Source organism: Chrysochloris asiatica, unplaced genomic scaffold (genome assembly GCF_000296735.1).
Source record: "Chrysochloris asiatica unplaced genomic scaffold, ChrAsi1.0 scaffold00271, whole genome shotgun sequence".
Lineage (NCBI taxonomy): Eukaryota > Metazoa > Chordata > Mammalia > Afrosoricida > Chrysochloridae > Chrysochloris > Chrysochloris asiatica.
Genome location: NW_006408789.1, coordinates 1,280,278 through 1,293,848, shown reverse-complemented (window position 1 = coordinate 1,293,848; position 13,571 = coordinate 1,280,278). Strand labels below are relative to the sequence as shown.

The following is a 13,571-nucleotide window of genomic DNA, read 5'->3' as shown; positions in this document are numbered from 1 at the left end:
TGTATGGTATACAAATCGTATTTCCAGTAAAGCTGTTTAACAAACAAAAAGATCAACAGGTGAAACTAAAGAAGGGCCCTCCCTCCTGCTAACCCTTTTTATAAAGGCCATCTTGAATGAACTTCTTTGTTCCATAGTACTTTCCTTTGTTAGTCTAGTTTGCTTCCTTGCTGCATTTCTTGTAAAGGGAGGTAGCAAGTAAGGGTAAACCACTTCTTCATACACCATAATGTCATGTTCTTAAGAAAAATAGGCTTTATGGTGAAAGCAGAAAAAAGAACCAATTCCCTGGAAAATGTAACATATTGCACAATCACACTGTGGTTATAAAGTCAATACAAATATACAATTTTTCTTTGAATTATAAACATCTACAAATAATTCCAAGATGCCAAGCATTTTAATAACATTTAAAACAGGAACATGGAAAGAAATGCTGAATAAATTCTAAACATGCAGCTTTATATCAACATTTTACAAAACAAAACAAATTTTCACACTTAACAACAGCACAGACTGTAAACTCACAGTAAGTAGTATTGTTTTGGAAGCATCTATAATGCACATGTATAAACAGCTTAACAAAGTTTCATTTAAAACTCATATAGACCTCATTTTGAGTTTTCCATTCTTGGCATTCCCCATTGGAAAATAAAACCACAAATTTTAGTACAATTCATTTTAATTTATTCCAGTGCAAAAAAAAAAAAAAACCATTTCCAAGTCTGCTTCTAATTTTAGCTTCAAAACAAACTGACCTAAAATCCATAGTCTTTCATAGCTGTGGTGATCATGAATAAGTGAATATGAAAATAAAAAATGAATTAACACATTTGTTGATAGAATGGCACAAGCGTTTTGGAAAAAAATGTTTGGCAGTTCTTCAAAATGTTACATCTACTTACCATCCAGCCCAGCACTTCCCCTTCTAGATACAGACCCAAGAGAAAAGAAAACATGAACCCCTGAAGACTTGTCATAGTCCAAAGTGGAATTGTTGACAGTGCTCAAAACCCACATTTGCAGCATTCTCTTTCAATGCAGCGCAAACTAAAACCCTGCTCCTTGTAAATACATGGAACCATAATGTATTTCAGCTGATCACGAGTTATTATAACTAGAATGTAAAAGATAACCCATTCCTTCAAATACTGTCTGCTCCGTTCACTTCAATTTCATGTTTCCTACAACCACCACTATGGAACTCAAACAACACAAATGTGCAAAGAAAACAGATTATTATTTGAAATAAAAGTCCAGAAGAACAAGTTAGAATTAAGAGGTAAATTTTACTTTCATGTGTTCAAACATTGCAGTTGTAAGAAATATAAAGTCATTTCAATTGTGTATTTTAATGGAATCCTAATTTCAGGAGCCCCAAATTAACTTAAATAAAATTCCATGCTTCCAGAATACTAAATACCATGCAGTATAGTATTAAAAAGTAGGGCTAATAACTTTATGAACAGAATTCACTCATATTTTGCTTTCTACCCAATTAAAAAAGAACTGCAATAAAACCACTTGGGATTATCTATTTATCTTGAAATGTTACTAAAGTTCCAACGTAACTGTAAATATCTATAACTAACTTAAGCAAGGTTAGTCCCCAAACAATGGAGTGGGGCAACATGTTCAAAGAACAAAATCCCTGGTGGGTATGGAAATGGGTCCCCAGACTCCAGCTTCCCAGAGCTCCGGTGGAGCGCCCAGTGGTGGGATTCATGCACTGCTGGTCTGGAGATGAGAGGTGTCCGTCCGTGGACCCTTCTACATAACTGAGAGTTCTGAGACCCAGTCAGAGTCAACCATCAAACTGAAGGACGCCATACTTGCCAGTGGTGAGCCAGCCGGGCTCTGAGGCTGCAAGCTCTTCCCCTTGCCCCGGCTGCAGACCCACCTGAACCTCCGCTTTTAGTGTTCTCACGCTGCAGAGAGGTGCAGGGTGGAAGCCTTTCAGCGCCTGATGAAATGGGATGGTAAACGCCCATTTCCTGTCCCCTGTCAACTTCCTGTAATTCAAATCGCCCTTGAATAAAATCAAATCTGCCTTCTGTAGCTCTGCATATAGGTCAGGAGCCACCTGAGACATGGCACAGTACTCGTGAGGCAAAGTCCAAAATATATGATCATGGTAGATCCACCTGCCCATCTTAATATGGTCTTCCCAGTCAGCCCCAGACTTGGACATCCACTTATCATCAGAATGTTTTACTTGTTCAATTAGCCAATTAAAATCATGTTTAGTAGTATCAGACACAAACCATGGTATCGTTTTTCCATAAAAATGGATCTTAGTAGCCAGGTTAGAGGCTAATAGGAAGTCAGCTAATACTAAATCTGTAATAAGTTCAAACCCAGAATTATCCAGAACAATATCCACTCTAATAGGTGCGTTTTCTCTTGTTTTCTTGCACTTGCTAAGCAATGACCAAAGATGGTCCATGTGATTCACTAAAATGAGAGGTTTTAGGTCTTCCAGAGAATTCATTAAATTGCTCTTCTGCGAACTACTTGTCCCACCTGATAGAGAGAGGTCACACTTATTTCCCCACAGAGCAACCTGTGAAACAAAATGCACAAAACATTAATCTTTCTTGTGAACAACCAAGAAAGACTCAAAAAAGTCACTCATAAAATTTCTACAAAACTCTTCAAAGTACCCATTAAATCCATACTTTCACTGACCACACCCATCGTGTTTAATCAGAATGAGAAGGTCTGTATCTTGCAGATAATAGGAGATCATGAGATTCAAAGGCTACTTTATCATCCAAAGTCAAAGAAAGGCAAATAATTCTTTTTCTATCACCCCACCTTCCTTTAATTTGTTGAATAACCTTTCAGACATTTAGTTCTCTCACTTATAAAAGAAAAAAATGGACAAGCTGGTATCTATAGATCCTTCCAACAATCTCTTATTCTACTTTAAGTTAAGGAGCTCTGGTAACCTAATAGTTACGAATCGGCTGCGAACCGCAAGGTCAATAGTTCGACCCTAGCAGCTGTTCCACAGGAGAACGATGAGGCTTTCAGCTCCTGTAAAGATTTACAGCCTCAGAAACCCAGTAGAGGGTTGCTATAAGTCGGAACTGACTCCACGGACACAGCCACCACCACTCCTTTAAGTTAAGATATCTAATTTTATTTTGTAGTAAGTGGCACTTAGCCTTAGTATTTAAAAATCTGTAACTAAAATTACATGCTTAAGACTGCAGGCTCCAGAGTCAGACAGAACAGGGTTCAAATCCCAGCACTTCCAGTTAATGACCATTGGCAGATTACTTATGATCATTAAGGCACCAAGTTCTGCAACTAAAAGCATGATGTCTGATAACAGTGTCTCCTCAGAGGATTCCTGTGAGAATCAACTGTTGGTAATGCATGGAGAGAACATATCCAGTGCCTACCAAGTAGTAAAAAATAACAAAACAAAACAAACCTGCTACCATCTAGTCAATTATGACTCATAGCAACCCTACACAGGGTTTCTGAGATGGCAAATCTTTATGGGTATCAATAACCTCATCTTTCTCCTGTGGAGCAGCTGCTGGGTGTGAACTGCTAACCTTGTGGTTAGCAGCCCAGTGCTTATCCCACAGTGCCACTAGGTTCCCTTAGCACATAGTAAGTACTCACTAAACATTAACCAAAAGAGGCTCTATTCCATTGTGTGACTCAACATACGAGGAAGATACATGTTCCGGTCAAGTGTATCATTTTAAAAAGAAAGATGAATGAATGAATAAAGTGTAAGGTAATAAAACATAACTCTTCTGCTCATAAGGAGTCCAGGTAGCATAATGGATTATGCCCTGGGCTGCTAACTACAAGGTCGCCGTTCAAATCTACCAGCTACTCCATGGGCGAATGGAGCCCCCGTAAAGACTGACAGCCTCGGAAACCCTTCAGAGGCTAGCTATGAGTTAGAACCGACTCAACAGCACCTCACCACCTCTGCTCATAAACGCTCTAATAGCGTCCTGTCTCACTTGGAGCAAACACCAAAGGCCTCACTTTTGCTGACAGGCCACTGTGCCCATCTCACCCCAACCTCATCTCTCACCAGGATCACTGGTGGCACAGTGATTAAGCACTTGGCTGCTAACTGAAAGGCCAGCGCTGGTCAGCTTCCATAACTATGTACAAGGCCAGAGCTGCTCAGCTTCCATAACTATGTACAAGGCCTGAGCTGGTCAGCTTCCATAACTATGTACAAGGCCAGAGCTGGTCAGCTTCCGTAATTATGTACAAGGTCAGAGCTGGTCAGCTTCCATAACTATGTACAAGGTCAGAGCTAGTCAGCTTCCATAACTATGTATAGCCCTGGGATCGCTATGGGCAGTTCTCCTGGGTTCTACAGGGTCGCTATGGGTCGCTATCGATGGCAGCAGGTTCTAGCTCTGTCAGCTCATTTCCTTGTCACAGGGCAGTTGCCCAGCTCACCCAGATGCAGGGCTCAATCCTCCTCAGCTCCCGCCCCAACCCGTGCCAACCTTCAGCAAACAGCAGCTACCCCGCCCACACAACAGCCATAATTCTTCTCAGTTTCTCCCTCTTCAGAGCACTTTCTGATACTGTTCTAAGAAATGTTTTCTGGAAAAACTGACTGCTGGCGATACCACTACGTATTAGACAGTTTTCTAATGGTTCTGTTTGCAATAATATGTTTTAAATTTTAGAATGTTTTGCGTGGGAATAAAACTAAACTTAATACAAGACGGAGGAAATGGAATAGAGTGTTATTAACAGGCTGACTGAGCAGTTGCACCCAGTCACCTGAGGAGAGTTACAGCTCCAGTTTCCGTGACCAACTCTTTACAACGCTCTGGCCACATCTGGCAATTCCATCCTCATCTATACATGAGGAGACTGAACTTCAGAGAAGTTAAGGAATATGCCTCAGGTCCAACCGCAAACAAGCAAATGAGCTGGGATTTTCAAACCAAGTCTCGCTAGGGCCAGACCAAACCACTCTGGAATATTCTCTCAACAAAACGAAAGGTCACCACATCAGATAATGCCCACGCCACGGAAACCATTTCCCGTTGGTGCCAAAAAAGATTTCAAAACTCATTTTTACAGATTAGAGATTTTCATTTCTTAAATGATACTGTGAATAAAATAATTTTTTTAAAAAATGATAACTTACATGGCAGTACAAGAGGGCTTCAGAAAAGTTCATGGAAAAACGGAATGAAAAAATTATAAAATTCTTCCACTAACCAGTCTCCTCATTTATATACATCCTTGTTGTGAACTGTACCAGATTAATAATTGTCTACACTAACAAAAAGTGTGGTGGCTTTGTAAGATAAACACTGGACTGAAAACCACAAGGTCAGTGGTTCGAGCCCACCAGTCACACCACAGGAGGAAGATGAGGCATTCTGCTCCCCCAAAACTGACAATCTAAGAACCCCATGCAGATGGCTAATGAGCCGAGCTGATTCCATGGCACTAAGCAACAGTAACAACAAAACTAACAGTCACTAGATGAATTATCCCATTTACCTGCAGAAATTTGAAAAACTCATTTTTGAGCTGAACTTCATCTAATTCTTCAACAGTTCTCTTCAACTCTTGCAGGTAACTACACAAAGCAATGATAGAGTCCTGTGACTCAAAGAAATTCTGTTCTTTGGATTCTTGAAATACATCAAAGTCATTGATTGGTGGGCTAAAAAGGGTGAAAACATAAGAGGAAAGCGTAAGTAAGTCATTTATGAACTCCACACAGTACTTTTCCTATTGTCGTGTTTCACTTTTGGGTAAGTGTCATTCTCCAAAGGATAGAGCAGTACCCCCCCAGTACCGAGAGTTAGGGGCCACAGACAGTAAGTAACACACAAATCATCAAATCAAACAAAAAGAAAGCCCATTTCAATTAATTCTTAAAAGTTCCCTACTCAAATAGTTTACTGGAAGTAATAATAAATATAGTGACTATGTTTAAGTTTCCCTATTATTTATCCAGTAGCGTGTGAGAGACAAAGTCTGGCCATCCTGGCCTCCAAGGAGCACACTGGCTGTACTTCTATTGGTTCTTTCAGCAGTCCCTGGCACTTTCAATATTTTCCTCCAACACTATAACTCAAAAGCATCAATTCTTCTACAGTCTTCCTTATTCACTGTACAACTTTTGCATGCACGTGAGGTTAGTGAAAATACCATGGCTTGGGTCAGGTGCAGCTTAGTCCTCAAGCTGACATCTTTGCTCTTCAACACTTAACAAAAGGTCTTGTGCTGCAGATTTGCCTAATGCAACACGTTGATTTCTTGACTGCTGCTTCCAAGAGTGTTGATAGTTGATCCAAGAAAAATGAAGTCCTTGACTTCAATCTTTTCTCTGTTAATAAGAATGTTATTTATTGGTCCAGTGGTGAGGATTTTTGTTTTCTTTACACTGAGAGATGCAATCCATATCGAAGCCTTCTGGTCTTTGATCTTCATCAGTAAGTATTTTAAGTCCTCTTCACTTTCAGCAAGCAAGGTTGTATTGTCTGCATATCACAGGTTGTTAATGAGTATTCCTCCAATCCTGATGCCATGTTTTTCTTTATAGAACCCAGCTTCTCAGATTATTTGCTCATCATCCATGTTGAATAAGTATGGTGAAAGAATACAACACTGTCTCACACCTTTCTTAATTTTAAACCATCCAGTGTTGCTTTGTTCTTTCAAACAACTGCCAGTAAGCAACATCATGATAAATGGAAAAGCATAAATTGATGTTGTCAAGGATTTCATTTACTTGGATCCATAATCAAGATCCATGGAAGCGGCAATCAAGAATTCAAACATTGCCTGTTGCTGTTGTTAGGTGCTGTTGAGTTAGTTCCAACTCATAGAGAGCCTTTACACAACAATACATCACCCTCACAATTACTCATACACTTGAGCAGATTGCAGTTGTTACTGTGCCAATCCACGCTCTCTTTTGCTGTCCCTCTACTTTATTAAGCATGATGTCCTTCTCCAACAACTGGTCCCTCCTGATTAGATGTCCGAAGTATGAGGGACAATGTCTTGTATGAGGGACGATGTCTCACCATTCTGGCTTCTAAGGAGCATTCTGACTGTACTTCTTCAACACAGATTTGTTTGTTCTTCTGGTAGCCCATGGTACTTTCAATATTCTTCTCCAATACTTTAGCTCAAATACATCAATTCTTCTAGTCTTTGTTCATTGTCTAACTTTCACAGGCATATGAGGCAACTGGAAATATCAGGGCTTGGGTCAGGCACACCTTAGTCCTCAAACTGATTATCTTTGCTCTTGAACACTTTAAAGAGGTCTTGTGCAGCACATATGCCAATAGAGCATTTGATTTCTTGACTGCTACTTTCATGAATGTTGATAATGAAGCCAAACAAAATGAAGTCTTTGACACCTTCAATCTTTTCTCCATTTATCATGTTGTTTTTTATTGGTCCAAGAAATCTGGAAGACAGCTACCTCGCCATCCCATTAGAAAATATCCATATCTATACTCATTCCAAAGAGAGGAGACCCAACAGAACATGGAGATCATTGAACAATATCATTAACATCACCTGTAAGTAAAATTTTGCTGAAGATAATTCAAAAATGGCTACAATTGGCTACAAAAAAAAAAGGCTACAATAATACAAAAATGGCTACAATTGACAGGGAACTGCCAGAAATTCAAGGTGGATTCTGAAAAGGACATGGAAATGGGGATATCAATTGCTGACATCAAATGATTTGGGTCAAAAGCTGAGAAAACCAAAAAGATGCTTACTTGTGTTGTATCAACTATGCAAAGACTTTTGTCTATGTGGATTATGACAAACTATGGATACACTGTTATCCCAGAACACTTACAATTGGAGGAAGACTTACTAACAAGCTGCAGTATACAGATGATACAACCTTGCTTGTTGGAAGCTATGAAAGGGCTTACAATACTGATGTAGATCAAAGACTTGATCAAATGTAGACAACCTTCAGTATGGATTGCACCTCAATGTAAAACAGAACAATAATGCATAGCGTTGGACAAATCTGCTGCATAAGACCTCTTCTAAATGTCAGAAAGTAAGAGATGCCATTTTAAGGCTAAGGTACACCTGACACAGAATTTTCAATCATCTCACATGTGTGGGAATGCTGGACAAAGGAAGAACAATCGATGTCTGTGAATTACAATGCTTGTGGAGAATACTGAATGTGTCACGGACCGCCAGAACACAGAAACGTGCCTTGGAAAAAGCACTGCCAGAATGCTTCTTACAAGCGAGGATGGCATGGCTTTCTCTCACGTCCTTTATCCGTGTCATCATGAAAGGCTAGTCTCTCCTTGGCTTCACACAGTGACAGCAGCCATTACAATGATGATAAGGATGGTGCAGGACCAGGCAGTGTTTCCTTCTGTTGCAGACAAGATCGCTAGGAGGCGGAACTGACTCCACGGCACAACACTTTCATATAGTGCACGACCACACAGCAAGGAAAATGAAAAGGTCTATAATTAACGCAAGCATGTGGATGGATTTCACCTACTTAATGTTGAGTGAATGACGAGTGCTGGTGTGCGCTGCTGGGTAATGTGCTGGACCGCAAGGTTAATTTGAGTCACAAGGTCAGCAGTTCAAACCCAATAGCCGCTCCTTGAAAACCCCATACAGGGTCACTATGAGTTAGAACCAACTCAACGGCACTTAACAACAACACTGAGTGAAAGAAGCCAGGTAAGACTTTATACTGCATAATTTCATTAAATCATGTCTGAAAATAGGCAATACACATACAGGCCATACTGGTTATTCTTGAGAGGTGGTGGATAAGTGCCGTTGTTGGGTCAATTCCAACCCACAGTGAGCCTGTATAGGGTTTCTGAGGAGCGGCTGGTAAGTTTGAACCGCCGACCTTGCGGTTCAAAGTGACATTGTAGTTTAGTGCATGAACCCACAGCACCACGTCAGGACGTAATGATGGTAACTAGGAGGAATTCGAGGGGCTTCCGGCTGGTTGATCTGGGCACTGGGCATGGGGGTGTGTTCCTGTGGCAATCACTGAGCTGTACCCCAGAGACATGCATTTTCCTACCTGTGTATGCTCACTCGTACTGTCATGAATTCGATTCCGATTCCTAGCAACCCTGTGTAGGGCTTCTGAGGGTATAAATCTTTGCAGGAACAGAAAGCCTCATCTTTAATCTGAGGAGCAGCGGCTGGGTCTGAACCACCAACTTCACGGTTATCCTATAGTGCTACCACCTTCATTAAGTCTTAAAGTATCTTCTCTGTACTTTCACTTCTCAGTATCTGAAGCATACTTATTTAAATGTACGGCTGAACCTTTGAGTCTGAATTTAGACGTAATGACTAGCCACCTATGTAACTCTAATAATAAAAACCAAAACAGGCATCTTGAAAATAAAATTAAAAGTATGCTTCGGTCTGAAAGGGAAAATCAACATAAACACAGCTTGCTGGTGGTGGTTGTTCCATGCCACTGTGCCGACCCCCTCTATAGAGTGGATCTGCTCCACGGGACTTTCTCGGTATACCGGAAGCAGATCTGCAACTCAGGCTCCTTTAGCAACACCGTTCCTTCCGACTCAGAGTGACCGTCTGCACCACATGGCGGACCACCACCCAGTCCTGCGCCATCCTCACATTCGTTGTTACACTTGAGCCCGCTGTTGCTGCCCTGCACCTCTTTGGGGAGTCTCTCTCTTTTTATCTGTCCCTCCACTTTGCTAAGCATGATGTCCCTCTCCAGGGACTAGTCCCTCCTGATAAAATGTCCGAAGTATGAGATGGAGTCTCGCCATTCTGGCTTCTAAGGAGCATTCTGGATGTATTTCTTCCAACACAGTTTATTTTGGTTCTTTTGGCAGTCCAGAAGAGTACTTTTAACATTCTTCTCCAACACCGTAAGTCAGATGCATCAATACCTAAAAGCTACAATGCGCTTTTGAGATCCTACAAAAGACAGTGTGACCCTTCTTTGGCTATTGTGGAGTGGTCATTGACCCAGTACAGGAATTCCCCTTCTGAGCATCCCTAGAAAACAAGCACAATTCCTAGTACATAGCTGTAGGGTAAGCTTGTTTAATTGGGGAGCTCTTAGGGGTGAGGGGTGGCATAATAGAACCGCCCCCCTAAAAATGACTCTGGGAAAGCTCTACCTCCATGGCTCCTCACTGAGCTCCTCAAAATCAACACTGAATTTTCCCTGCACCCCTTTTAACCAATTTTTCCGGAACAGTGCTTATTAACCCAGACTACACAGAGTTTGTCTGAGGCACCTACAGAAAACACAGGTGCCCAGGTCCCCCAGATAAAAGAAAGAATCTGTATTTATTTCAATACTGTTAACTGACGTCGAGTCGGTTCTGACTCATACCAACCCTATACAGGGTTTCCAAGGAGCAGCTGGTGAGCTTGAACCACCAACCTTGAGGTTCAAGCAAATATTGTAGTCCAGCACATTAACCTACAGCACCACACCAGGACTCCTATTTAAATATGTTGTTGTTGTTAAGTGCCATCGAGTCAGTGCCAACTCATAGCAAAACTATATAGGGTTTCCAAAGAGCAGCTGGTGGGTTTGAACTGCCAACCTTGTAGTTTGCAGTCCAGTGCTTATCTTACAGCGCCACACAATCTGTATTAAAAAATCTCTCCTCCTCCCGCCTCCCTAGCTGGGCTATAAAGGTGTATCAAGGTCTGTAATGTGGACTTTGGACATTTTCTTCTCAGAACCTAATCTGCTGCTAAAATTGCACAGAGCAGCAGCGCTGCTCTTCCCTCTCTGACTTCCAGCTCCACTAAGTGCTTGTGGTGACGGCCAGTCTTCCAAGTCTTCAGCAGCTGTGGGTCTTTATCACTGAACTCTTCCCAAATGGTGAAACGGGCACTCAGAAATTCAGACGACTCTTAGTCCTTGACGGGCATCGAAATCCACCCACATCTCAGAAAGGGATGATCTGATGAAGCCTCTAAAAGGGTCTTAGGCAGACCGGAGCTCAAATCCTGACCCTATCACTTACCAGCACAGGCAAGTGATCCAACACTTTGAGCATGTGTTTCCTCCACTATAAAATGGAAACCCTGATTATACCTCTGCCTCACAACTTTGCATACTAACTGGGACACACCTAGTTTCAACACAGAGCAGCTTCCAGTATTCACTTGTCCCTGGATAGGGCAAACGGTTAACGTACTTGGGGCTAACCAGAGACAGGAGGTTTGCTTCTGCCCAGAGGCGCCTTAGAAGGCAGGCCTGGCATCTATGCTGGTTCTCCAGTGCTACTATCACAGAAATACCACAGGCGGATGATTTCATAAACAGAAATGGATTCTCACAAGCTAGAAGACTAGTTCAGGTGCCAGCTCCACAGGGCTTTCTCTGTCAGCGTTGGAGGAAGGTCCGTGTCTCCATTTAAGGTGTGGACCTGGTATCCATTGGAGATCTGCATGTGTCTAAGCGTTCATCTTCCTCAGCTAGGAGGTTCTCAGCACAAGGACTCTGGGTCCAAACAACATGCTCTTCTCTCTTGGTGGTAGTTGGGTCCTTCTCCACTCACTTGTTTAATCTCTTTACGTCTCAAATGAAACTGACTCGAGATAAAATCCTGTTACTGCAACTATCTGTAACCCTGCTGCATTAACAACACCGAGGTCAGGATTCACAGCATACAGGCGAATTACATCTGATCTCAAAGTGGAGGGGGACTATAATACTGAGACTCATGGTCCAATCCACACTGATAAATACTTTGGGGGAACACAACTCAATTAACAATAGTCCATCCATTAGTCCCTCTAAATCCATGGTCTCTGCCACTTGTAAAACATATTCACCCCATCGTATCATCCCAAAAGCCTAAATTCAATTCTAAGTTCAAAATCACCTGTGGCAGAATTGCCTTTCATCTGCGAACCTGTGAAATCAAGAAAACAAGTTCTCTGCTTCCCAAGGACACTGGTGTAACAGGTATGAAGTGGGCATCTCCATCACAGAGGAGAAATAAAGACCAGTTCAAATACCCAGCCAGCTGAACAAGTGACATTAGATCTCAAGGCCTGAGAAGAACTTTCTGTTCCCTGAGACCACGTAGGCAATGGTTGGCCCTCTAGACTCTGGGGGGAGACCTCATGGCCTGGGTCATCAGCTCTGCTTTCCAGGCCCGTATGGACAGCAACTCCCTAGGCTTTGGGAAGTCCTTTTCTCCTCATCCAAGAAGCATGGTAGGGTAATGGATAATGAGCTGGACTGCCAGCCGCAAGGTTAATAGCTCAAATCTGCCAGTCGCTCCAGGGTAGAAAGATGAGGCTTTCTGCTCCTGTAAAGATTTACAGCCTCAGACACCCTGTATGGGCTCACTATGAGTCAGACCCAACTTGATGGCACACAGTCACCACCATCACCATCCTCCTTGTCCATCTGAGGCGTGATCTCAGTAGGTTCTTTTCTGCTGCCCCACGGGGATGTGGTCCACTCCCTCCAGGCCTGGGCAGCGGATCCAGCCTCATTACTCCAGCCTTTGTGAACAACAGGTCCCATCATCCAGAACTGAAGGAGTGCTTGTGTGACTCTTTAAACCTAGGAGGCGTGGCTCAGTCATCAAGACTCAACAGGCCTGAATTCTACTCTAGGAAACCCCAGAAGTCATGGCCCTAAGCTCTATGATGCTAATTAAGCAGCTCTCTTTCCCATGTACCTTGCTGTTTCCTAATTCCTTGGTCCTGCTTGGGCAAGAGTTACAGTGGCCTTTGGTTTTACCAGTAAGGGCTCAGAGGCACTCCACACTGCCAGTGAGCCTCAGCCTAACGACACTCCCTCTTGTTCTGTGTGTTGGCAAAGCCAGCTCCACCAGCGGTGCTGGAAGGCAATCCAGTTGGCCAGGAAGCTCCCTGGCTCCATGGGTGGCTCCTGCACTGCCTCATTTTCATCTCCTGGTCCTACACCACTGGTTCTCTGCTGCTGCTTCCTCGCTGTGTGCACGGTCTGATGGGACAGCTCCCCTGTCTACCTTCTGAACCCTCGCCAGAATTGCCTTAGAAGGCCCTAATTCCAACACTCTCTTCAAGACAATCTTTTACTATTAAGCACCTTCAAACTCTTCTAGCTTCCACCCATTACTCAATTCCAAAACCAATTCCACATTTCAGTTTGTCTTTTAGAATAGCAACCCACTCCTGCTACCAAATTCTGTCTTAGGCTCTCTAGTGCTACTATAACAGAAATACCTCAGGTGGATGATTCTAACAAACAGAACTTCAGGCTCTCAAGGTTTAGGAGCCAAGAGGTCTGAATTCAGAGCCCCAGCTCTAGGGTAAGGCTTTCTCTCCCTGTTGGCTCTGGAGGAGTCTTTGTCTCCTTTCAACTCCTGCGGACCCAGCATCCCTTGGAGAAACCATGTGTCCTGGCATCAATCTCCCCCTGGTCTTAGGAGGTTCTCAGTGCAAAGGACACTTTCTGGTCCTGTTCTTCTTTCTCAGCAATAGTCCAGGTCTCTCAATCTCTGCTCATTGTTTATTGGAAATATTGTTGTTGTTGTCAGGTGCCATTGAGTTGGAACCGACTCATAGCG

The 13,571-nt window shown here is 42.7% G+C and overlaps 1 protein-coding gene across 1 annotated transcript in view; it reads right to left on the bottom strand.

Annotated features, from left to right (window-relative positions):
• Positions 1-1,804: 1,804 nt before the first annotated feature.
• Positions 1,805-13,571, bottom strand: part of LOC102823920 (chromosome unknown open reading frame, human C6orf211) — a 19,490-nt gene continuing 7,723 nt past the window's right edge. Inside the window, exons 4-5 of the mRNA XM_006874351.1 lie at positions 5,515-5,680; positions 1,805-2,563 (exon numbers count right to left, since the gene is read on the bottom strand). Coding sequence (XP_006874413.1) covers positions 1,805-2,563; positions 5,515-5,680 — 925 coding nt within the window. The remainder of the gene's footprint in view (positions 2,564-5,514; positions 5,681-13,571) is intronic.